Source organism: Electrona antarctica (assembly GCF_951216825.1).
Source record: "Electrona antarctica genome assembly, chromosome: 7".
NCBI classification, from domain to species: Eukaryota; Metazoa; Chordata; class Actinopteri; order Myctophiformes; family Myctophidae; genus Electrona; species Electrona antarctica.
The window spans coordinates 36,823,564-36,849,248 of NC_136812.1; the positions used below are offsets into that span (position 1 = coordinate 36,823,564).

Consider the following 25,685-nt stretch of genomic DNA (forward strand, 5'->3'; position numbering starts at 1 on the left):
GTGGATTTTGTTTTTACATTTGACAACATTTTCTTTTCAGGTGGGGGTCCGAAAACAATCAATTTGGGGGTCCCTTGATATGAAAATGTTGGAGAACCGAGTATTGGACTAATCTATGGGTAACCCGGCCATTATTTCTCCCTTGCTTTTTCCCTGAAGGCGTCCTACAGTACTCAGATTGGCTCAAAGACCTTTAGTATTCAACTGCTCCGCTCCGGAATTTCCTGCTTATGTCTTATCAGTTAGATGCTGAAACAATGAACTCGGCCCACGCTAAGACACGCACCGGCCCTCAGAGAACCGTCCTCAGGCTTTCCCCCCACAACACATACAACCAGATGTCCCCTTGCTGGACCAGAGCCAAGCGACACACAACGAAGAGGTGGGAAGTGTGACAGAAAAATCAGATAGCAAGCTTGTCCCATTATGGCACAAATGCAGACCTACTCTCGAGCCTGATTTGTACTTCGTTGCACGGCGGTGTTGCACGCCTGAAATGCCCAATCTACAGTACAAGCTTGCAGCGCGTCGCTAGGCAACACGCAGTGAGCTTGTAGATCGTCCATCTTCGGTGTGTGACACAGTCATGCAATAAAGTGTATCCTCGCCAAGCCTCGGTACAGTGAAGGTCTGTGTGAGTGAACAGGAATCTTTCACGACAGTCGCCTGAGGGGACAGCCTAGAACACAGATGGCTGACAGTGTGCCGCTTATGAGCTATAATTGATACGTCATATGTCAGAGAAAATCTCCAGAAGCTGTCTGTGCATCGCCAGATAGAATCAAGGGAAGGAATTATGTGATGTCATAGTGTATTAGTTCAAAACAACGGCATGGTGAAGAGTGTGTCAAAGCAAGGAGGGAAGGAAGGTGTAATCTACTGGGAATTCCATATACTGTACACAATTTTATTTACATTGACACATGGAATAGTAACACATCAGATTTACACAATAACACTATAGCCTCAGGTGTAATAAATATATACTTTAGCAAAATGCACAAATCAAACCTCTCTTTAGATTTTAAGGGAACAATGAAATGTCAAAATGAAAAACAGAGCCTGTATCAATGCAGAGAAAATGGTTCCAGTTCAACTTGTAACGCAGTGATACCTGATGATTGTTACTATAGTACAGCATGTATGTCATTGTATTAATGATCCTGAACACAGCATGCGTTTGAAGGAATGAGTTTCCGAAGACATTAGCCGTCGATTGGCTAATCTCTTCATGTTACAGCAGGTTACTATGGTTGCAGGAATACAAGTGAAGTTTCCAGTTTCATTTAGAGATTGCAATCTGTGTGCACATCTGAAAATTACAGCATAATACAATTTCGTATCAGAGTACCATATATTTTCATTAAGAGAGAACACTGTCGACAGCGTCGACATTTCTTTACAATATAACGCACATATATATTTACAGTACAAACAACAAGACTGGGCTAAGAAGGCTGGGATTCTGTGTTCCGTTAGCCTATTCAATCTGATGAGTCTTTAACCACATGAACCCTGAGTCCCTGTTCTCAGCCAATAATAGGCCAACATTTGGTGTAAATAGGCAAAGATGTGGCGGAAATAGCCGCTCTGCAAGCTTACATCGCGTAGCATTGCAAGCTTGTAGACCAGCTATTTCTGCTATTTGACGTCCAATGAAGACTATAGGGTTTAAGTGGTTAATATAGTGGCACCTCTATAGTATTTTGTTTTAATATACATACATGCACAGAAATGCAGTTACTAGACAGGCATGCGTGTGCACTGCGCACGCACACACACACACACACACACACACACACACACACACACACACACACACACACACACACACACACACACACACACAGGCACACACACACAGGCACACGCATGCCGAGAGACAAACAGGACACTTTCTTGGTCCTCTTCACAACAACATCCCGGTGTGGGAGGAGGGAAGTCATAATGCTGAAAGCAGTGAGTGGGAGTACTGGCTGAGAGCTACTGGAAGTCCCACGTTTGATGGAGGAAACAGCTGGAAACAAAGATGAGATGAGTGCTAGAATGGGAAGTCAGCTACTGGCCCGAGAGCACTACCCTTTGACCGACAGTAAGTACAGGGAAGTGAGCAGTGTTTACCCGGCATGGACACCTGGATGGCGGGCTCTCAGAGCCTTTCTTACCCTAGAAACATAAGGATGGCGGGCTCTCAGAGCCTTTCTTACCCTAGAAACATAAGGATGACGGGCTCTCAGAGCCTTTCTTACCCTAGAAACATAAGGATGGCGGGCTCTCAGAGCCTTTCTTACCCTAGAAACATAAGGATGGCAGGCTCTCAGAGCCTTTCTTACCCTAGAAACATAAGGTTTCTAATGCAGAGGGCCCGTCTGCAATCGCACAACTGACAACGACATGCATGAGCGAATATGATTCTAGTGTCGGTCAGACAAATCAGCAGGGTTCCCAAATGTCCACCAGGATTGGTTTTTTTTGTGTGTGTTTGTCTTATCTGTGACCAAATGCTGCACAGCGGGTAGATCGATGATTGGTGAAAAGGGGGCAGAGAGAGAGAGAGCTGTCCGCCATCTGTCAGGCTAAACACCACCATTCCCGTCAACCGATCTCTTAAGACAGCGGGAGAGCAGGTCATGGTGTACAGGAGGAAATGAACCTTTGAAATGGCTGTACGCCTGTACCTGTCTGATGATAGTAAACAAAGAGTGCATAGCGGAGCTACCAGGGGCTCAAACCAGCTATTTACACATTTACACGCTGCCACGCCCCCAGCGCGACACCATCCACCAACATTCATCTGTTTGTTTGTCTTTTACAGCACTACAAAAACTAAAAGCTTAGGGGCTGTGACTGTCTCCACAGGAGGTGTTTCATGAGCGGAGGAGCACTTTGGATATCATGTCCAGATCACTCGCATTTCCTGATGCCTGCGACGTTAGAACATATCAACGGTTGTTATATTCGAACGTCCTATCATCTGCATTATTAGCACAAATAGCCTATAGCTGAAACAACAGTGTCAGAGTGTCTGCAGTGTCCTTCAGCAATGTGTCAAATTAAGACGCTGTCTGCCAGCTGCATCTTGACAAACAGCTCATTTTTCTCGTAGTTGACCCACCGAGCCTCTTGTACCAGTGTGTGATTAACTTTTTCTTCCTGCTAAATGTGATAATTTTCTGCCAGTCAGACTTATAATTTAGTTGTAACAGATGTCTTCAGTTACTTCTGTCAAAACTACTCCCTGGACTTTGGATAACAGTAAACATCAGGTTGTAAATGACCCAGTTGTCAGACACAGCCAGGAGGAACAAATTTGACATTTATGAGCAGTACTTCTCAGCAAAAGCAAAACTACAGAAATTTGTGTTTGAATTGCACACTGTGCACCACCAATAAAACACTGGATGTTGGCCGAACTATAGAAATGCAAGACTCAGATTGCAGCTCATAAAACACTTTCTGTGGACATGATGCCTAATTCAAGAGTTACACATTTCAAAAGATGCCATGTCTTAAAAAAGTTGTAACAATGTAGCAGTACTACCCGTCTCGCCATAAAATTGCAACTACCGCTAACATTACTGATACTATAATAGATATATACACATGTACAGCGAGCAAGCACATAAACGCAAAGCACATAAACGTAAATAAGTACCATATCTGAGGAGAAATTCCAAAAAGACAGGCCTCTACAATACGAGTGTAGAAGAATAATGGACTGACACTGCAGTCATTTCATAGATATGCCTGTGTGCCACATGGATTTGGTAAAGTTATAAATTAATCTCTTGGGCACCAGTTAGTTGCAACTAGAGCAGCAGACCAAAACTACTGCTGGTTTCCATTCTAATTGTCTAATCAAGGACTAATGTAGACCTTGGACATCAGGTGAACCTACTTCACTGCCTGAAAGAATAGAACTCAACAGTGGTCTGGGTCTGGCAGAAAACAGTTCAGTAATGTGAAGGGGAATGGTAATGTTCTCTAGCAGCGATCTCAACATGCCGTCTAGCTTATATTTACCAGTATCCCCATTTAAATTGGCCCCTGTGAGTTTCTCCTTCATATAACCAGAGGACCTGTACATGTGGAAATAATACTGACAGTGTAACAAAAGTGTAAAAATGAAATAAAAAATAAACAGAAATAATAATAAGAACGGGCATGGAACGATGTGAAGTTCAAGTGCCGTGCGTGCCTCTCATCAAACGTTCGCTCTGGCAGTGCTCCAAAGTGTAATACAAAATACTACATAACCTTTCACCAGAGAGGAATGAAATGTTGAACACCAAATACATCAAATGGTATGAACCGAAAGGTTAATAGTCGAGCGACAACGTTCAAGAAGGTAGTGTAGAAAAAACAAACAAAAAAAACAATGAAAAACAACGGAGAACAAAAAGCACACATACACGAGTGTGTAGTGAATGACGGTGAGTTAATATGACTGTATGACAGTTGAAGTTGTAGCATAAAAGGTTTATGTCCCTTCACACCTCAGCGTGAGTGTGTGTGTGTGTGTGTGTGTGTGTGCGTGTGTGTGTGTGTGTGTGTGTGTATGTGTGTGGGGGGGGTCTCGAGTCCCATGAAAGGGAGAGGATTTGTCCAGTCTGTCCTCCAGTGTGGTCAGAAGCAGTCCCTCCTGGTACATGTAATAACACAGATGGTAGATACAGTACCACATTGTCCAAGAACAGATCCGAACCAATCCAAAAGGGGCGTCGGGTTGGTGGAGGAACTTTACAGGCACTTAGCGGGGCAGCCGAGCGTTAGCGGGGTGGGGTCCTTTACACCGGGTGGGCCCGGCGGCTCATGCCCTCCAGGAATACCTCGTCGTGCGCTAACAAAGGTTGGGACGGGGTCGGTGGGCTGTTGCTGCCGGCGGAGCTGAGGCGCTGCAACGCTGCATTCTGGGAGTTGTGGTCCTCCCTGGTCCCCGCCTTCAGCTTGGTGCTGAAGTTCAAATATATCTAGAGAGGATAGATAAATAGATGGACACAATATGTGTGAGAGAGAGAGACCGTTACACAGAAAGAGAGGGGGGGAGAGAAAGAGAGAGAGAAATTGTTGTAATGTCTACTTAGTTGCGCGGGGGTGTTGCATACCAAAAGATGTACAGGCTCACAACACAGCACAATGTATGCATATATAGATCTGCTACTTTCAGTGTGTGGCACCAGTGTACAGCTCAGTATAAGGGCACGGTCACACATACAGGTCAGATGTTCACTTCTGTTCTATGTGAGAAAAGTGTGTATAGGGTTGGGATCCGGAACTGGGGGAACTGGAGGAACGGGAGCCAACATCGAGGTACCGAAATCGGTTCCATAATATTTTTAACCGTTTCTAGAACCGGTTTCATCACACTGTCAGAGCTGGTTATTGGGTTTGTTATACAATTACAATACCGGTTTACGGGTTTATTACATTACAATTCCTTGCAACTGCCATTGGGGGCATGGAACTACATGCAATTATTCACAACCTTTTGGTTGCAAGGAGTTGCATGGTGAATCATTGGTGTGGTTTGGGCCTTAAGGCCTATTCATAGTCTGGATTTTAGGTGGTGAGGTGACCACCGCTCCGGTGGTGAGCTGACCACCGGAGCTGAAATAACGTTGAGCGGTGGTGAGTAAAAACAGAGAAGGGCTGGAGCGGTGGCGGTGGTTTGCTCTTCACCGCGGCTCGTGACGTCATGTTGTAGTTTGGTGGTCACCACCGACTATGTATGAGCCTTTAGAGTTACAGACCTGTACCTATATTATTCATATACCTACTGTATAGGAATAGTAAAAAGGAACCATTGAGGAATTAGACCGTTAAGAGGGAATCCGTTAAGAAACCGTAATCGTTACAATCCTAAAGGATCCCAATCCTACGTACTGTACGTGAATTTCAACACGTCTGAAGCTTGGAGTTCAATATTGGCGAATATTGATTGGGTGTCAACCATCAAGAACCAACTATGGAAATAAGTTTTGCGTGTAGTTTTCAGTGAGCCAACAACTCCAACTGAAATCTCAACTTGCTTTGGCTACAATCAATGCTCCACCTGACACAGATGTGTGGCTATACTCTTAACACTATATTTGCAAAGGACGTGTACAGACGTCCTTTGTAATAAAACCGCAGGAGGTCTTGGACGTGTATACACGTCTTTAGGGCTTTTTTATTGATATATAAAAATAAATAAAAAATGATTTTTTTTGTTGGCTTTGCCTTCTGCACTGTACTCCTTGTGTTTCGTGCATGCGCGCTGCCGTTCACTTCCTTGTTTGCGGCCCGATTAGAATGGCTCATAGCTCTAAAACTAGGGAACTCTCCATGTTTTTGACCAAAAGCGCAAAGTTCTGTCTTCCTTTGTGACTTCATCATGTATCTTGTTTGGAATATAAACGGTTCTAGAGAGACTTTAGCGTGACTAGCGTGAGGTAAGAACGGAAGATTATGAGGGTGCGGGCCGATATGTGCGAGGGACAGGCGTGGTACGAGAGACCCCTGCTGTGGCTGAGTCCTGGGGATGCAATGTCACTTCCTCTCTGGTAGGGAAGGAAGTAGTCTCGTGTAGCCAGACAACTATTCCACAATCTCCGAATGCTATATAGTCTGGAACTACACCTTGCAAAATCCGAGTAAGGAAGCTGCCATTTCCGTTCACGAAAATATATTTTAAATTATCTTTACATTTATTTATTTATTTATTTTCCTTTTCTGCTAAGCAGCAAGCTATATATGCTTATATGATTTCTATTTATATTAGCATAAATCTGGCGACTGTAAAGACGAAACGGAAGTGGGGAGGAGGCTCCACTCCGCTTTATATTTTACTCATGACAGCTCTTCCGTTACTCCAGACGTATGATGTATGATGGAAGCATTTGGAAATTACGAGAGGCAACAGTCTGGTAACGCGAGACTAGGAAGGAAGTGACATGGTCAAACCCAGCCGGAGTGACCTCAGCCACCTCGCACCGTGATCCCTCCCCACCATGAGACGAAGGGACAATCCTTCCCGTTCAGAGCAACAGTAGATCATATTTGACAAAATTGACACATTCTACAATGACACATTCAATTAAGGTCAATATAATTAACCTCTGAACGAAGATCAACAATGTCCATTCACATGGACATTAGCATAAAAAAATATTTCAAAATAGTAATTACAAACAGCCATTCCATTCCAAGTAGCCAGAGGGCCATGTAAGGCAGAGGCCTTCAGTACTGTATGTTAATGAGTGATTATGCAGTTGTCACTGAAAATGAGTTAGCAGCAACATTATTCAAAGGTTAACAGCAACCTTTTAATTATAGCGGTTATGCAGCTGACCATGGTATACAGGACATAATTGTCTTGCTTGAGAATTTGGGGTTAGTATATTGACAATGGTATAACTCTTTATTGACCATGGTCAACAGAGCCAGCCACATGTGCCAAACCAACCACAGCGCTAGCCTATCATGTTACCTAATCACTCTGGTGAATGGCCTGTCAAAGCTGATGTCTCTCATTCTTTAGCTAGGACAGTGAGGATAAGTGCTTTGACAGCTACACATTACTACTTATTTTCCACTGGTCTCTGAGGAGAATTAGCTATACACGAGAGACATTTTTGGAAATAAATAAATGAATGAATCAAACATTAAACAACAGTAAAATAAAATAAGAATTCCAAACAATTCCCCCAAATTCCCAGAAATTCTAAAACACACCTGCAAGCTTGTAGATACGCTAGTATTTATGCAATTTTTTTGTGTGGTTAAATACCGTACTGCAATGTACAAACCGACGTGGATGCAACTTACGTGCTTGGTGGCGTCTGACAGCTGCTGTTCAATCCTCTCCACCACCTTCCTGAAGGGCGGTCTCTTAAAGGGGTCCGCGTCCCAGCAAGACCTCATAATCTCATACCTTTAGGAATGGCATGTCAGTCAGCAAGTGTCACAACTTACACAGCAGGTCTATCATTACAGTATTCTTTAATTAAACTGAGAGTTCACATCTCATGTAAACACCTCACTGTGACCCCCCCCCCCCCCCCCCCCTCACACCCACACCCACACCCACACACTACAGTGTTACAACATTCTCTTGTCACGCAAACAGTAGAGACCGACCGGCGCCATGACAAAAAAATGTGCAACATTTACAAACACTTTACTTATAAGCAAACAAGTAAAAACAAACACCTTCTTAATATATTTTTAAATAATAATATATTAGTATGAAAATAACGTTATTTGAATTTCAATAAACTTTAATTATACAATTTATTTTATGTAACCACGTTTTGAACATTTTTTACAAATCGGGGCACATATTGGCTGAATAATTGACTCACATTTCACTGGGTGCAAATTCTGGAGCATCCATTCTGTAGCCCTCTTTTATGAGCTTGTAGAACTTGGAGTCCACAGGCATACCAGGATATGGGCTGTTTCCTACAGAGCCAACATGGAGACTATCAGAGAGACCAAGACACAACATACCACACACACACACACACACACACACACACACACACACACACACACACACACACACACACACACACACACACACACACACACACACACACACACACGCCCACACACACCCACACACGCCCACACACACACACCTGAACACAAACAGACTTGCCCACAAAACACACATACCAACTCAGACAAGCAAACAAACACGCACAAACACAAACACACCCACACACACGCACACACACACACACACACACGCGCGCAGACAGTGTGGATAAACATACCTAAAGAGAAAATCTCCCAGAGTAAGATACCGTAGGACCACACATCGCTCTCAAAGGTGTACACACACTCGAAGATACTTTCTGGGGACATCCATTTGACAGGCAAACGAGCCTAAAGGAGAGAGAACACACTGTGAATCTTTTGATTCAGCCGAACCTGGCTGAGACAATAGGATGATCATGCTATTTTCAGTGAAGAGAGGGAGAAAAGACCCCTGCAGGTCTCCGGTCAACAAAGTACCGGTATACATTTTTTGGTTTAAGTTGTATGTTATATTCTTTATGTGTATCCTGCACAGCACTTTGGTCAACGCTGGTTGTTTTTAAACGTGCTTCGAATCATAAATAAGATTAGCTCGACTTGACTCAGGTAAACTGCCGCAAACCTCACACAGGCATACAAGATTTTCCCCGATTAACGGTATGTGAATAAGTTAACCACTTAATCCCATATTTTTATTTGATGAAATAAAAGAAATAGATCATTTTCAGATTACCCACGAATGAACTGAAACAGAGTTTCCCCTGAGGATGTGAATAACTTCAACATTCCTGAGAACAACAGCCGATCTACTATACGTAAACCTGAGACGGATGAAAGTATGCAGGCCCACGCACGCACGCACGCGCACGCACGCACGCACACACACACACACACACACACACACACACACACACACACACACACACACACACACACACACACACACACACACACACACACACACACACACACACACACACACACACACACACACACACACACACACACACACACACACACACACACACACACACAGAGAGAATATAACCATATGACAGCACCTTTGCTGCCAGACATATCTTTACAGAGGACACCTTGTCTGTGGAACATACCAGAGCGGGCACCACACTGGCAAATGATTGACATTTAATGTGATATATACGTATATACTATTTTCAAGTGGTGCAACCACTTCAAGAAACAGCAATGTCCGTCCCTCCCTATGTACGTCTGTCAGTCTGTCTGTTTAGGGTACCAACAGGTGCAAAAGTGGCACTGTTGAGCTAGAAACAGAGAGAGAGAGAGTGTTGCACTGTTGCCTGCTAATTACAATATGGAGCGTGCGTGCATGCGAGAGACAGAGAGGTAGTCGAAGCCCTTATTTCAATTTAACAAATTTAACGCTGTTAATTACATTTATTTTTATCTCAGAAACCTTGGAGGGGAGGTTCATAATCATTCTTAAAATTAATGTACAAAATAATTCAGTCGGCCTCATGGTGACGCTTTAACAGCCCACTTTACATTTTGCCTTATAACTCTTGAACCGTGGGTGGTAAAATCAAAAATTCTCTTTCCCTGGATTCCTTGGCTCATGACGCATCTCCCCATATAGGCCACGCCCATTTGCATCAGGATAGATTTTCTGCCATTTAGAATGTTCTTCAAAACACACGTTTTGCTCTTCCACCTACAGATTTTGTCCAAATCTCACACAAATCGGTACACATTATTCCTAGACCGATCCGATTAAAACACCACAGGCAGAATTTTGATAGTCCGTATCATTCGGTCGTAATCGCCTTCCAGTGGGAGGGCCTATATTTCCAAAGGCGTCTGTGCCTTCGAGCCAACCACACTTTGATTTCAGCCGAACCTGGCTGAGGCAAAAGGATGATCATGCATTTTCGGTTGCTGTCCCACAACTGTGGAATTTGAAGACCATGCTATTTTCAACCCTGCAGGTCTCCACCTCTCTGGTCAACAAAGTACCGGTATACATTTTTTGGTTTAAAGATGGAGTGCCACAATTTCTTTATTTTTCCAGTTTTGCATGTGTCTATGAGGTGACAGTACTTCATTAGACACCCTGGAGTAGTTTGTATGTGCAATGGTGTATTAACTTTGTATTTAGGGTTTCTTCCTGGAGTCTGAACCGTTGACAGTCAAACGGGCCAATGAAATAAACTCAGCCCCTCCCCTAACCCCTCCCCCTTTATCATACAACTACAGCTGTGGGTGCGGCTTCAGTTCAGGTGGATCACCACCCATCACCAGCCACCAGGCAAACCAGGCATACTTAATGAACTGGTGGGCGTGTCCACATAAAAGCATGATTTTAACAAATACTGTACACTTTTTGGAAAAAGTTCTTCCTCCTTATATTATAATAATACCTGATGATCATGTTTTAGGGTGGAAAAAAATCATGGCACTCCACTTCTAAGTTGTAATGTACTGTATCATGTTATTCTATATCAACGCTGGTTGTTTTTAAACGTGCTTCAAAAATAAGATTAGCTCGACTTGACTCAGGTAGACTGCCACAAACCTCACACAGGCATACAAGAGTTTCCTCCGATTAACAGTACGTGAATAAATTAACCACCTAATCCCATATTTTTATTTTATGAAATAAAATAAATAGACCATTTTCAGATTACCCACAGATTAACTGAAACAGAGTTTCCCCTGAGGATGTGAATAACTTCAACATTCCTGAGAACAACAGCCGATCTATATACGTAAACCTGAGACGGTTGAAAGTATGCAGGCCCACACACACACACACACACACACACACACACACACACACACACACACACACACACACACACACACACACACACACACACACACACACACACACACACACACACACACACACACACACACACACACACACACACACACACACAGAGAATATAACCATATGACAGCACCTTTGCTGCCAGACATATCTTTACAGAGGACACCTTGTCTGTGGAACATACAAGAGCCTACATGCCTGGAGCATCAACAGCACTGACTGTACAGGTGTAAAATAACAGTTCCACTGTGAGGCTTGTCATTAGTAGGACACCTCAGACAGACAACGTGTAAACATTTGAGCGGGCACCACACTGGCAAATTATTGCCATTTAATGTGATATATATATTATTTTTAAGTGGTGCAACCACTTCAAGAAACAGCAATGTCCGTCCCTCCCTATGTATGTCTGTCAGTCTGTCTGTATAGGGTACCAACAGGTGCAAAAGTGGCGCTGTTGAGCTAGAAACAGAGAGAGAGAGTGTTGCACTGTTGCCTGCTAATTACAATATGGAGCGTGCGAGAGACAGAGAGGGAGTCGAAGCCCTTATTTCAATTTAACAAATTTGCTGTTAATTACATTTATTTTTCTCTCAGAAACTGTAAGGGCTACACTTGGAGGGGAGGTTCATAATAATTCTTAAAATTAATGTACAAAATAATTCAGTCGGCCTCATGGTGACGCTATAACAGCCCACTTTACATTTTGCCTTATAACTCTTGAACTGTGGGTCGTAAAACCACAGTTCAAGATTCTTAAAATTAATGTACAAAATAATTCAGTCGGCCTCATGGTGACGCTATAACAGCCCACTTTACATTTTGCCTTATAACTCTTGAACTGTGGGTCGTAAAACCTAAAATTCTCTTTCCCTGGATTCCTTGGCTCATGACGCATCTCCTCATATAGGCCACGCCCATTTGCGTCAGGATAGATTTTCTGCCATTTAGAATGCTCTTCAAAACACATGTTTTGTTCTTCCACCTACAGATTTTGTCCAAATCTCACACAAATCGGTACACATTATCTCTGGACCGATCCGATTAAAACACCACAGGCAGAATTTTGATAGTCTGTATCGTTTGGTCGTAATCGCCTTCCAAAGTTAGACAAAGAGAGAGCCAAAAGCAATTCCATTTTCATCCAAAGGGGGCACCGCAAATGCAAAAACAAATAAACGTTTGTTGCAAAAACATGATTTTTGGGGGATAAATCCCCTCCTAATTACTTACACATGATCGCAGGGGTGACTTGACATTGTAATTGGCTAGCTAAATCAGTGGGAGGGGCCTATATTTCCGAAGGCTTCTGTGCCTTCGAGCCAACCACACTTTGCAATTTCCCCAGAATTGCACCTTTCCTGTACTACTTGCCCGACGGGCAAATGCCTCTGACACCAGACTGATTACACCTCAAAATACATACATCAATAATATGATCTATTAAATCGCATTGCCCACACTGTACATAATTTGGTGTTCATATATTCGAACGGGTAAGGACTAGTGTAATTTTAACTTTTGTTCTCTTTTGGTAGTTTCTCACACAGGTCGTGGTTCAGATTCAGTTCAGTGTTTATTTCTCATGCTCATACAAGTGGTATGACATGCTCCACCACTAGATTGTGCTGACAATTTAAAAAACTCTTCAAAACCAGATAAATAGTGTTAACCACATGAACACGCGTACGTGGTTCTAAGCTTGTGAGATTGTAGATCAGGTATTTTCGGTAGAGAGATTTGTTGTGAAGGGGAAAAAGGAAGTTTTAAGTATAGACCCCTGGGGGACCCTGGTCGACTACAGCCTAAGTATAGGGTTTTGCGAGAACAATAACTTGAGGAAGTCTATTAAGTTAAGTGTGTGTTATGTAGATAACTTTGCTAACCGTTACTGGGTGTGCAAAAACATCAATACTGTACAGACACGTTAGGATTGTCAGCTGTAGAAGGAAGAATCTAAGATTGTGAGCACTTTTTTACACTTGACAAATGTGGGAAGCGTTGAGCACTTTATCAGAAATCGTATACTTTGAGTCAAAACAGTTGTTGCTGTTTGAGATTTGCCAGGCACATCAGGTCATGGGTTAGTCATTATGTTATGATTGGAAGATTTCTACCAGCTCACAGCATGCAGCATCGCCACATTGTGAGCTTGTAGATCTGCTACTTCAGAATATAGGTTAAGTGGTTTACCACAATAAGCCGGGTTCCCTATTTTGGGCATGTCATTATGGGGCGGAAATGTCAACATTTAGAACAGTTAGATTTCATATAGCCTACTGTATATGAAATGTTTGAAAATAACTTGAAATAATCATTTAAAAATGTGTAGGAAACGCATGTTTACAGTGTGATGTGTACTGTGCTGAGCCGATCCAGATGGAAGCATGAGGAATTCATAGAATGCAGGTGACTCATGTGCTGTCAGTGCAGACTTACGTTGCCTTTGACCACATAGTTGGAATCAGTGGTGATGTCCCGAGCCAGACCAAAGTCGCAGATCTTTGCCACTCTTCCTTGAGTCAGGAGGATATTTCGGGCTGCCAGGTCTCTGTGGATGCACTGAAAATGAGGCACACATGGTTATCCGACTTATCTCATACTCATTTTCATGTGCTGGGGTAAATTTGCACATCCTTGTGCAGCCCAACGCAACGTAATGCACTACTAGGGTTCCCGCACTGGAATCTGTCGCCACAGATGCTGACACTGATACACACAGGGATGGCTGTGCAGCAGTGTCTGCAGCTGATCAATATTTCAACATTCTCCAACATACGTTTTAGGTCTGTTGACCAGCCGTGGAAACAGGATCCACGCTTTACACTTGAAAGAGGGAAAGGGGGGGGGGGGGTAAGTAGCCTTGCCGAGCCATGAGGCCCATAGGGCAGGAGCCTATCTCCTGTTTCTGTAGCGTGAGGCAGCTTGATGTACAAGTACACCCCCTGGACATGACGCTAGTATGTCGCAGGGACTTACCCCCAATCCAACCCTTGATGCTGAGTGTCAAGCAGGGAGGCACTGGGTCCCGGCCAGGGATTGAACCCTGACCTCCCAGTCTCAGGGCAGACACTCTAACGACAAGGCCACTGAGCTGGGGGGGGGGGGGGGACGAAGAGAAAAAGAGAATGGAAGAAGTGGATGGAAACGGTTGCCATTTCTGTATATCATGTCTGTTGATCTAACATTGGTGTGTTTTGTCCATTGATACGGAATCTTAATGGTCAAATGGGATAAGAGCAGGCGGATGGCTTTTACTGCCCATGGTCATAAAATATTTACTGCTTGATCAACAGAAAGAGAAGCTGGTCTTTTTGGCAGATGAGTCAAATCCAAACAAGCTGCTCTTTGGGATAAGAGTGAACAACTTGACAAACAAAAACGTTAGCGATGAAGGCACTCTGGTGGAAAAACAAAAACCCTTTATGTGTATATGTATAATGCAGATGTTTAACAATTTAAACTCTTGACTCTCTCAAGACTTAAACGATCATTTAGCTTATGGGGACCACCTGGGAACCCCCTCCTCCCTTAATGACCACTGGTGGTCCGCGGACCACACACACACACACACACACACACACACACACACACACACACACACACACACACACACACACACACACACACACACACACACATGGCAAGGATTAAAAACGCAACAATGCATTGTGGCAAACTATAAAAGCTGTCTCAGAATGCCTACAATGTACAATTATATACAATGCCTTGTTTCACTTCACACTTCATTTGTGTGTGACAATTGTTCTTTGACAGTGAAACCAATGTATCGTCTATGTGTTGTATTGTTTTGCAAAACTGCACATCTGCAACCCTCAACCTGTAGTAACTGCTGTGATTGCTCTTTTTTTCCGCAGCTTGCGATTGTTTGAAAGGAGCACGTCTCACGCAGACTTTCTTCTTAAGCCTCATGGGTCACTGAGCAGCCATGTGTCATGTCATGTCACATACTGAGCAGCCATGTGTCATGTCATGACACATACTGAGCAGCCATGTGTCATGTCATGTCACATACTGAGCAGCCATGTGTCATGTCATGTCACATACTGAGCAGCCATGTGTCATGTCATGTCACATACTGAGCAGCCATGTGTCATGTCATGTCACATACAGAGCAGCCATGTGTCATGTCATGTCACATACTGAGCAGCCATGTGTCATGTCATGTCACATACTGAGCAGCCATGTGTCATGTCATGTCACATACTGAGCAGCCATGTGTCATGTCATGTCACATACTGAGCAGCCATGTGTCATGTCATGTCACATACTGAGCAGCCATGATGTGTCATGTCGTGTCACAAATCATCCACTATATTAATCACATTCATATGTAAGTGCGACAGCCCTTGTCTTGTGTTCCTCAAGGTTGAAATCACAGGCAGGCTGATAAACAAGCCCTGAAACAAGTTGGGTGTAAATTGTAATTGATGATTTATGCACTACACCCTCTTGAGGTTTGCTTAATCTTTGGTATTTGATAATCACTAGCAGAAAATGCACATGTGTACATTTAAGTCAGAAGAGTGTATAAATCAAACCAAATGGACTTGGTTTTTTACACGAGGGAAAAGAATGCTCACATTTTTGGAGGCCAGGAAGTCCATGCCTTTGGCCACCTGATAGGAGAAGCTGAGAAGGTCTTCGGTGTCCAAGGAGAGGCCGTCCTCTTGAAGCATTTCACTCACAACGTCCGCGTCACTGCATGAGCCACCTGACACACAAAACCAGGGCAACGTTCATGTTTACTGAACAGTGGAAGGGCTGCGATCCATAATGTGGCCAAATTTGACAGAGGGACTGCCATTGGATTTTTTTGAATTGTCGTTTCTTCATGATATGAAAGCAGGGAATCATAGCTTCAAATTGACATATTAGTTGTTCAGTTTGACCCACCAGTTTTGGAGATATGGCTTATAGAGTAATGTCTTGCAGAAAACAGTGAGTTGAGAAAACAGGATTGAAAGGTTCACTTCTGTGGTCTCTAACATTACACCTAGCTACATGTTTAAGCATTTATTTCATATTTACATGTCGATTTCAGACATGCTCTAGTACAGTATGTGAAGAGTCTGCTATTAACTCATTTTGGATATATATTAAAACAAAGTTTTTCTCCTCTGGTGAAAAGCTGGAGGTTGCACGATGGCAGGCTCTCAGTCAAATCTGGTCACCATTGTCTTCCTAGCGATTATGTTTTTGTCAGATTAATCAAATATTCAAGAAGCGCATTTTGTTTATTTATAAAAATAAATGTGAATCAAGTAGATTATTTAGAATCTACAATAGTCTGATTGCCGGGAACCCATTTTGGGGTTCTGTACAGTATGTACAGTATTATTATTTTTTTAAATTGATGCTGCTATATAAATATTTGAAATTTTTCAGAAATCTTAGGTCAGGATTTAGAAGGCATTTTTAGAATCGGCCTTAGGCCTAAATGGGTTAGGAAGACCTACTGTATTTTCTAGTGCGTTGTACAAGTTGAATGCAAAAACTGCGAAATATCTCATCTACAAGCTCACAATATGTCACATCACAGATCACACCTGTTGTGATTGAAGAGCAGATTGTGCTCTTCAATCTGTTTTTTTCCCGCTATTTTGAAAAACGATTATTGTATTAAAACACAATTCCCGCCAGCATTAATTAATCCCTCGATAGCGTAATGTATATAAACCCTGGAAAATGAGAATTCCGGGTTTGACAGGCTAGCTAGGGTACTAATTTAACCCTACGGTTTCGAACTAAATTCATTAGGTCAATCAACTACTCCCCCCCCCCCCCTAGTCTCATGGAATAAAGCAAAATAAAATCTTAAAACTGAAAATGTAATCTATGATGTTTTAGGCCGACCAGCTGAATAAATTATTTTTCAAATAAAATTTCTGAGACCATTCATGTTTCTGGAATATGCTTCTAAACTTGTAGTCTATAACTAATGATCGAAAATAGCCAATCTACAAGATCTGCTATTTTCGGTGCGCAGCATGCTCTCACAGAAAGCTTCTATGGAATCCAAATGACTGAAATCAGTTGTGGTGACTGAGAACTTGAATCCATGTAGTCGACGGTACTTTTCATTAAGTATCATTAGGTGTGTCTCTTGCCTTGGCGGATGGAGCGTCTCTTCTCGGAGGACGAGCTGACCAGCGGGCCTCCGCCGGCAGAAGGCCTCATGCTCATGTAGCCGTTCCTGCTGTCCCTGTGGAGAGGAGAAGGAGCAGTCTGGGTTCAGAACACACACAGAGGAGCATGTGGAGAGGAGAAGGAGCAGACTGAGCTCAGAACACACAGAGACACACAGAGGAGCATGTGGAGAGGAGAAGGAGCAGTCTGGGCTCAGAACACACAGAGACACATAGACGCATGCTGTCCTTCCGGCACTATACTCCTACGTACTGCACAGTGCGTCCTGGGCACTGAAGCCCAAGTCACGCTCCTCGTGTTATATTATACCTCCTCAGACAACGGTGTCGTGGACAAACATGTTAAAATAGCAGATCTGAAAACGTACAACTTGTGAGCTTGTAGCTTCTCCCCTATATTGACATGCCAAAAACAGGGATAGTTTTATATAAACGACTGATTAACTGTTGCACCCCTAGTTGCTTTGCCATGTAGAACTGATCTACAAGGTACAAGGTAACTTAGAGATTAGTTCAGGAAAGCGAGCAGCACCCTCGCATTAGAGCCAAGTTTCCCAAACAGTGGGTCGAGACCCATTTGTGGGTCGCAGACACATTGTTATGGGTCAACTTAGTTTTTGTTTCCTACATTTGGTTTTTAATTATTATTATTTCAAAACATTTTCAAAAAACATTCCCAAAAAAGCAAAATGTTTCATGAATTAATAACAATTAAAAACAATTTCTTTTTAAAGAAATTCCATAAATTAGAACAAATAGGTAGTGAAAAAAGCTGACGTTGTGAGCTTGTAGATCTACTATTTTCACTACTTTGGGTCCCGGGCAAACATCTCATTTCTCTTTTGGGTCACGGGCTAAAAGGTTTGGGAACCAGTGCTCTAGAGTATAAGATTATGCTGTAAGGCAACAATGTTGCTTTGCAGATGTTTTGGGACAGCTCTCAGCTTTCACAATGACTTAACGTCAGCTGTTCTGTTAACCACTTAAGACATAGCTTTATAGTTTGGCTATTTAACAGTTAGCTAGTCGATCTCCAAAAAGAAAGAAAATGTTGTCACCTAAAATGACATGCCAAAAAACAGGAACCGCCAGAGTAATTATGCATATGGTTACAGTATAGAAAGGAATGATTGCTCGGCACGCAACATGCTCCTAACACATTCATTCCTACATGCACAACCTGTTCTGGCTTAATTTCTTGCACAGTAATTGGTGCATTGAGGAAAGAGGGATGCAATAAAAAACGCCTCCCTTTGTCGCTCTTAATCCAGAGCGATTTAGTGTGTTTGTTGAACTTAAGGCAATAAATAGGTAAAATCACATAAGAAGTGCAGAGACAACCGTGTAGCTTCTCTCCAGGTAAAGAACAAACCTAGCATCTGTCTAAACAACATCTGAACAAGTAACCAAGAAATGTCTGCATATCCACAAATTATTATAGGTATAGCAATATATACACAACTAAACCAATAAGACGCCTGAGGGCGAGAAGCGACCTCGCCCTTTATCCGCCTGGATGACGAGTGCGCGCTGGCACTTTGGCATGGGGGGTAAGATCTTAATTTTCGGGCCTAATAAGAACTCTAGTTTTCGCCGGGGGCCGGGCATTGGCTGCACTAATAACTTTGGGGCAGGCCCGTCTAGAGTTTAAATGGACAGGTATCAGTCAAAAGGGAGACATCAAAGAGGAAGGATGGATGGGGAAGGATCAACATATGGAATATCAGAACAGGTCAGCTCCATATATGGAGATCTAAGGGTCTGAGGTCAGATGTAGAGTTGCTGGCCAATATTGATAACATCAGGGATCTCCATATATGGGCTTAATATTGATGACATCAGGGATCTCCATCCCTGATGATGTCACGTGATGTCACGTGCTCCATCCCTGATGATGTCACGTGATGTCACATGCTCTCTCACTTCGACCACCATATATGATGCCCGACACACCAACTGATGGGAAATGTGCGATTCCATAGTTAACTGCAACCTTTGGTCGCAATTACAAACTAGAAATGCACTCTGTCAAGCTGCCAACTTGCGCTTTGCACACAAGTTTGCATACTGCGTGCGAGCAGAGTAGGCCAACTTACCCCTGACTCTTGTCAACTTACATACTATACATAACAAATAAAGACGAAACCCATAAACAAACATTTAAAATAAAATAATAGTTACGTCATCAGCCAATCCCTGATTGGCCGAGCGACGCCACCAACATACGGAGCCAATCTAATTGGCCGAGGGGGCCACCGACATACGGAGCCAATCCAATTGGCCGAGGGGGCCACCGACATACGGAACCAATCCAATTGGCCGAGGGGGCCACCGACATACGCAGCAAGCTCAGCTGCCAACTTGCGCTCTGATTGGCCGAGCGACTCCACCAAAAATACACAATCTGCGCTCTGCTCGCGCAAGTAATAAACCAGTGGTTCTCAATGTGGGGTCCCGGGAACCCCAGGGGTCCTTGAGGAGGGAGGCTACAGGGGAATGTACAAATGGAACCAAATGGACCAAATGAAGGAGTTTGCCATAAACCCAGACACTTACCCGCCAACGTCTCGCTGCTGCAGTATATTCTTATAGTAGCAATGTTCTTCCATCTTGGAGCAAATGAAGCATTCTCTCTTCCTGCGCAGAAAGTTGAGGAGGTCACCGAAGCAGCAGTACTCAGTGATCACCAGTGTAGGGCCTGCAGACAGAGTGAAGTGGAAACATTGTAAACATTATGCCCCAGATAGGGACGCCAGCCTGAAAGTGTCTGTCCATCTGTGGGTTTTGTGAATCGTTGCTGTCGGGCAGAAACCAAATTCTATTTTCTTTTTTATATTAATGCCCTACTTTATCATACTACACCACACAAAAGCATCAAAAGTAGCAGATCCACAAGCTTAAAACGTGGTGCAAGTAGATCTGCTACTTTTGAATTTGAATCCTGATCCTGTTTTGAATATATGAGGATGCTACCCGACAGAATATTATAACCAATGAAAAGAGCTTGTGACAAAATAGCTACATTGGATCCATGGACATTACATTTTTTTCCCCTGAAAGCACATATGGACTTCTAGTACTGATCTAATACAGAAAGTGTGGAGGATACATTTAGTTTTGAGCTTCATGCAAAGCTACAGTACCTGTTCACCTGCAGTGGGGCCACTGGTTATAGATTGCTCAACATTTTGGAAGAGTTTTATATAATTCTATGTAAAATTGTCAAACAATACATATTTAGCCCCATGTTCGAATGCCCCGCCCTCCTGTCAAAAACAGCTACAATCCCTAAAACGAAAGAAAGCAGAAAATGAAAGAAAATGAACACTCATCCTTTACTTTCTCTAATAACAACCTTAAACATGAACCTTGGTTGGAAAAAACCTAAAGTTGTCCTTTAATCCACCCATGGCAGCTCCTCTCACCTCCAACGGTACAGGCTCCCAGGAGGTTGACGATGTTCATGTGGTTTCCCAGGTAACTGAGAACTTTGAGTTCAGACATGAGCGCTTCTTTCTCGGTAGCATGGGCACTGGCTGCAGAGATGGAATTGAGCAGTCAGAATGTCAGGAAGCAACCAAAAACACTCCCGGGATGAAACCAACTCAATCTGCCTAGTACTACAGTTGTGGTATTTTGCTGGATACCATATATATATATTTTGGGTTAATTAAAAAGTACCACACAACTTATGGTGTCTATATAACATTTCTTCCAGGTCTAATGCATCTAAAAAGTAAAAACAGATCTCTGCACTTAAGCTGCTAGTTACACATTCACAAGCCCTTGCCAGCACACAGCCGTTCTGTGCACCTAGCCAAATAGATAATATTATAGTCTAATGAAAGTCATTTTAATCTCTTTTTATCTTCTTTTCACTTGCATGCGTGTCATCCACGCTTATGGCTTAACATACGTTTGAGCATTTTCACGGCCACGGTCATGACCGAGTCCGCCTTGGACAGCCCATAGGCCGTGGCCTCCACCACCTTCCCGAAGGCCCCGGATCCCAGCGTCTTGCCTGTGGTGGAATGAAAAGGCACAAGGAGACAAGACACACGGCTGTTATTCGCGGTCCTGTTTTCACTGGCATGGGGCCAGGGCTCCTCTGAAAACTTGAGCTTGAGCCTCGAGGGAGGCACAGGTACCCGGACACGCCAGATCCTGTTGGAGAGGTGGTTGAAAATAACACCCTGTGAGTGTCAACAATAGCATGTTTGCAGTGAGGGAGTGGGGGGTGGGGTGGGAAGGGGGTATTTCATCATTAATGGGCCATGGAGACGGCTGAAATGACCAGAGACAGATAGTCACCACCATGACCAGACAGCAAACACGCAGTGTCTATCAATCATCACAAAAGGCCCTCAGGCCAGGCCTCTGCGGTTGCACTGTTCCATTACCGGGACACGGCACATTTGACTATGCAACTGACTTCTAAGATCCTACTGTGTGCAATTGTACCCTGTGTGTGCCAACCATTAAACATACAGTTCATTCCAGGTGCAGGAAGTGAACAATGCACACATTGTCCTGGTGTTGCATTAATGCTCATGCCTATAACTTTGTCTTTACTCTGGCATTGGCTACTTTACCCTGTGGCACAAACAAACATTTAATCTTGTTTTTGACTTCATGAGCACCTCCTAACCACTGGAATTGTCACCTTATTAATTAACTCTAAACGAAAGCAGAGAACACAGGCATGGGGATGGTTTTGGTGATGTCATGGGGGCTGTTGTGGGATACTCACCGAAACGCAGCTTGTCTCGAGGAAACTCCCACTGGTGATCGTACGGTAGCTGGGTGGGGTCAATATACACATAGTTGTTCCCATGGATGCCCTCGATAACTTTCCACTGAATCTGGTATTTGGGTTTCTGACAGAAAGGCAAGGAGGGAGACAGGTCACCACAGAAGCCGACGAGAGGGAGTTTCCGTGAGGAAATGTTGAGGTGCAGTGGTGTATACATAACGTAACGTCTTACCTGCATGTACTTGTAGAACAACACGATAAGGATGAGACAGAGGAGCGATGCTGCAGACACAGATCCGATCAGCAATGGAGTGAACAACTCATGCGTAACAGTCCTCTCTGAATGGCAGACATAGAAAGAAAACAACAAAATGAGAGTCTGACAAGGAGGTAATGACTGTGGTTCCTCTGGAGAAATGGACTTATCTCCTCCGTGATAACATGGAAGGGTTCACGAAGGTATGGGAACCAGTCTTAGATACAGTGGACCCTTCTAGACTGCACTTCAATGTACCTTATTGTAACGGTAGTGAATAACAAAGACTCTGGTGACCTGTAATGTACAATCATGTCAAGACTGTGGTGTACTCGTTTTCTTTTTGTATTTTGTATTTTGTTTTTTGTCTGTGCATTGTAATGTCCGTATTGTGGTTGTTTTCCTGTGTTGTGTTTAAAAAATAAAAATGTGTGGTTCTATATACATTGAATGGCGATTGTTCAGCTGTGAAATTTCAGAGCCACAATAAAAATACATTGAAAAAAATAGAATGAGAGTCTGAGGAAACAAAATTATACCAGATAGGCACCAGATAGATATACTATGAATTCTTCTTGTTTTTTTATGTATCTTTCTCTCTCTTCCCCTTGCCTCCCCTTTCTCTTTCTATGGAAATACCAAAAACGATGGAGTTTGCACGAAAAAATAAATACAAAAATCACCCACTGTTTCACACCTATAAACCTGTGATGTGACAGGATTCTGGATCATTCAGATTCTGAAGGCACACTGACCGACTGCACAAACAAGTAACAACACATAAACAAGTCATACCATCAAAGGAGGAGCGGTTTAGACCGTTTTTCATTCCATCACCTAGGGTGTGGCTTTGAACTCTGTGTTCCAAATGATGTGTGCGTACAGTGAGTACTGTGATGGAACACACTTGACACAGCATATTAAACCATTGTATTCTAAACCATGACTGGAAAAAACTGGTTGAGGCTACGTTCCTTTGATTAACTATGGGGATCTGCAGTGGTGGAAAGTAACTAAGTACATTTACAAAACGTTTGAGGTACTAGCATATACAATTTCCAATACATTTACTTCTACTCCACTACATCTCGGATCCAAATATTGTACTTTTACTCCACTACATAAAAGTAGTGGAAACTTCCACGTGGGACCAGAGACAAGGGCGTGGCTACTCGATACTGAGTTGGACAGAAGTTACTTTGTAGATTTTGATTATTATTACAAAACATACATTAACCACTTCAACCTATACTGTACGTTTTAGCCATTCGAAAATAGCTGATCTACAAGCTCACAATGATAACTTGAAATGGGACATTCTGCAGAATTAGTACTTTTACTTTTGGTATTTTATAATTTTTATCCCACGATTTTGTAACCCATTTTTCACCCCTGGAAGGAACACGTTATTCCAACCAGTTCCTTTCCCCTCCATCGGGCGCCCCGGCTGGCCAGGGAGAGGCAGTTTAGAGACCAGGATTATTGCATGTTTTTTGTGAGGGTACCTACCCTAGGGGACACGGGGAGAACATGCAAGCTCCACACAGAAGGGCCCTTTCGCCAACCCCGCCTCGGGTATGGGCATTGATGACGCGGAGGAGGAAACACGCCGCCAGCACCCACAGCGTCCCGAGTGGGAATCGAACCCAGGACCTTCTAGCTGTGAGGCGACAGCACTACCGACTGTGCCACCGTGCCCCCTACCCCCCCTTGGTATTTTAAGTAAATTTTGATAGCAATACTTTAGTACTTTAAACTTTCAATTCCAGACTTTTACTTGTAACAGAGTATTTCTATATTGCAGTATTGATGCTTTTACTTACTTTTTAAAAAATGTGAGTATTTTTACCACTACTGGAGATCTGCTGTAAATACATGCCTCTGCCAAATGCTTGCCGCCAGCCGCGGCTACTGTGTAGTATGTAGTCTACCGCAGTGTTGTGAGGTGCGTACAGAGTTGGTTGGCCTTCACTAGGCTTGCGCAAACTCACTCATGGAATTTGTAATTGCTTCCTCAACAGCTCAAAAGGTTTTCGAAAACAGCCGACCTGCATGCTCATAACACAGCGCAACCGGGCAGCAGGTGGGCATGTGTGCGTGAGGAACACGAACACACACGTTTCGTGGGATCATGTAATTACTAGGCGTGAAAAGATCTTACTTCAGCTGTTGAGGGAATACAGAAGGACCAATTTGTAGCACTTCACAAAGTGTTGAAACATGATACATTTCAACTGATGAGTTGAAAATGACACTTGTACAGAATACGTCTATCTTTAAAGGCCCTCTGCTGCCTTTTGCTAATCAAAACAATCTGGTTGTTTGTGTGCAATATATTGCTTCTGTTTTTGTTTCTGGTCTTTTTCTTCCCGAACTCCTCTGTTTTGTTTATCATTGTCCACACAGAATTAACCAATTAAATGGTTTAATATTCCATCCAATGACAGAGTGCATTTTACCGCGGCACTGTTACAACCTGCAGCTGTGGCGAAGGAATAATTACATCAGTGTTGTGTCTGGCTGTATGGCGATGATGCTTTATTGTTTATTTGCTCCTCGGTACAGTGGGGTGATGCCTCATTGTTTAGCTCCTCGGTACATTGGGGTCTAAGCTCTTTAGCGATAAGAAGCTTTCTCTCCTCTTCAGAATGTGAGAATGCAGAGTCTGCAGGAACTAATCCCCTGTAAACCTGTCAGTGGCTCCTAAAACCCTCCCTCTCCATTCTCTCCGCTACAGCTCACTGACACCAAAGCCCCCCACCCCGCACCCACCCCGCCCCCCGCCACGCACCCTCACTAACGCCGCCACTCCACCGCAGCTCACGGTGCTGCCGGGGCTCCCAGTCGCGCACCGTAACCTTCTACGCCTCCTCCTCCGCCCACTGACGTGGAAAGAAAAGAAAACTGGACATTTTTCCCACAGGCCTGCCATGCCTGGCTGTGCCCGCTCCTGGCTGTGCCACTCTGCTTGTAATACTCGCCCACATGCCCGCTGTCGTCCCCCATCCCATGCTCTGCCACACACACACAACCCCCCCCCCCCCCCCCCTGTCTCCGGGCCTGGCTGCAAACATACTAAGTTTTCTCAGCCGTTTGGGTTTGTGCAGCGCTCCGGGGTGTCGCGCAGCAGATGGAGGAGCCGTTGTGTTGAAATGCTGGGGAGGATTATAGATT

General features: G+C 43.6%; 1 protein-coding gene across 1 annotated transcript in view; it reads right to left on the reverse strand.

Moving 5' to 3' along the window:
* Positions 1-4,671: 4,671 nt before the first annotated feature.
* The window catches only part of kita (KIT proto-oncogene, receptor tyrosine kinase a), a 43,451-nt gene continuing 22,437 nt past the window's right edge, over positions 4,672-25,685 (reverse strand). The window contains exons 10-21 of the mRNA XM_079505175.1: positions 22,488-22,594; positions 22,253-22,379; positions 21,419-21,523; positions 20,928-21,038; positions 20,059-20,200; positions 17,464-17,558; positions 15,937-16,067; positions 13,772-13,894; positions 8,760-8,871; positions 8,343-8,442; positions 7,807-7,912; positions 4,672-4,970 (exon numbers count right to left, since the gene is read on the reverse strand). Of these exons, the coding sequence (XP_079361301.1) occupies positions 4,788-4,970; positions 7,807-7,912; positions 8,343-8,442; positions 8,760-8,871; positions 13,772-13,894; positions 15,937-16,067; positions 17,464-17,558; positions 20,059-20,200; positions 20,928-21,038; positions 21,419-21,523; positions 22,253-22,379; positions 22,488-22,594 (1,442 nt within the window). The 3' untranslated portion in view covers positions 4,672-4,787. The remainder of the gene's footprint in view (positions 4,971-7,806; positions 7,913-8,342; positions 8,443-8,759; positions 8,872-13,771; positions 13,895-15,936; positions 16,068-17,463; positions 17,559-20,058; positions 20,201-20,927; positions 21,039-21,418; positions 21,524-22,252; positions 22,380-22,487; positions 22,595-25,685) is intronic.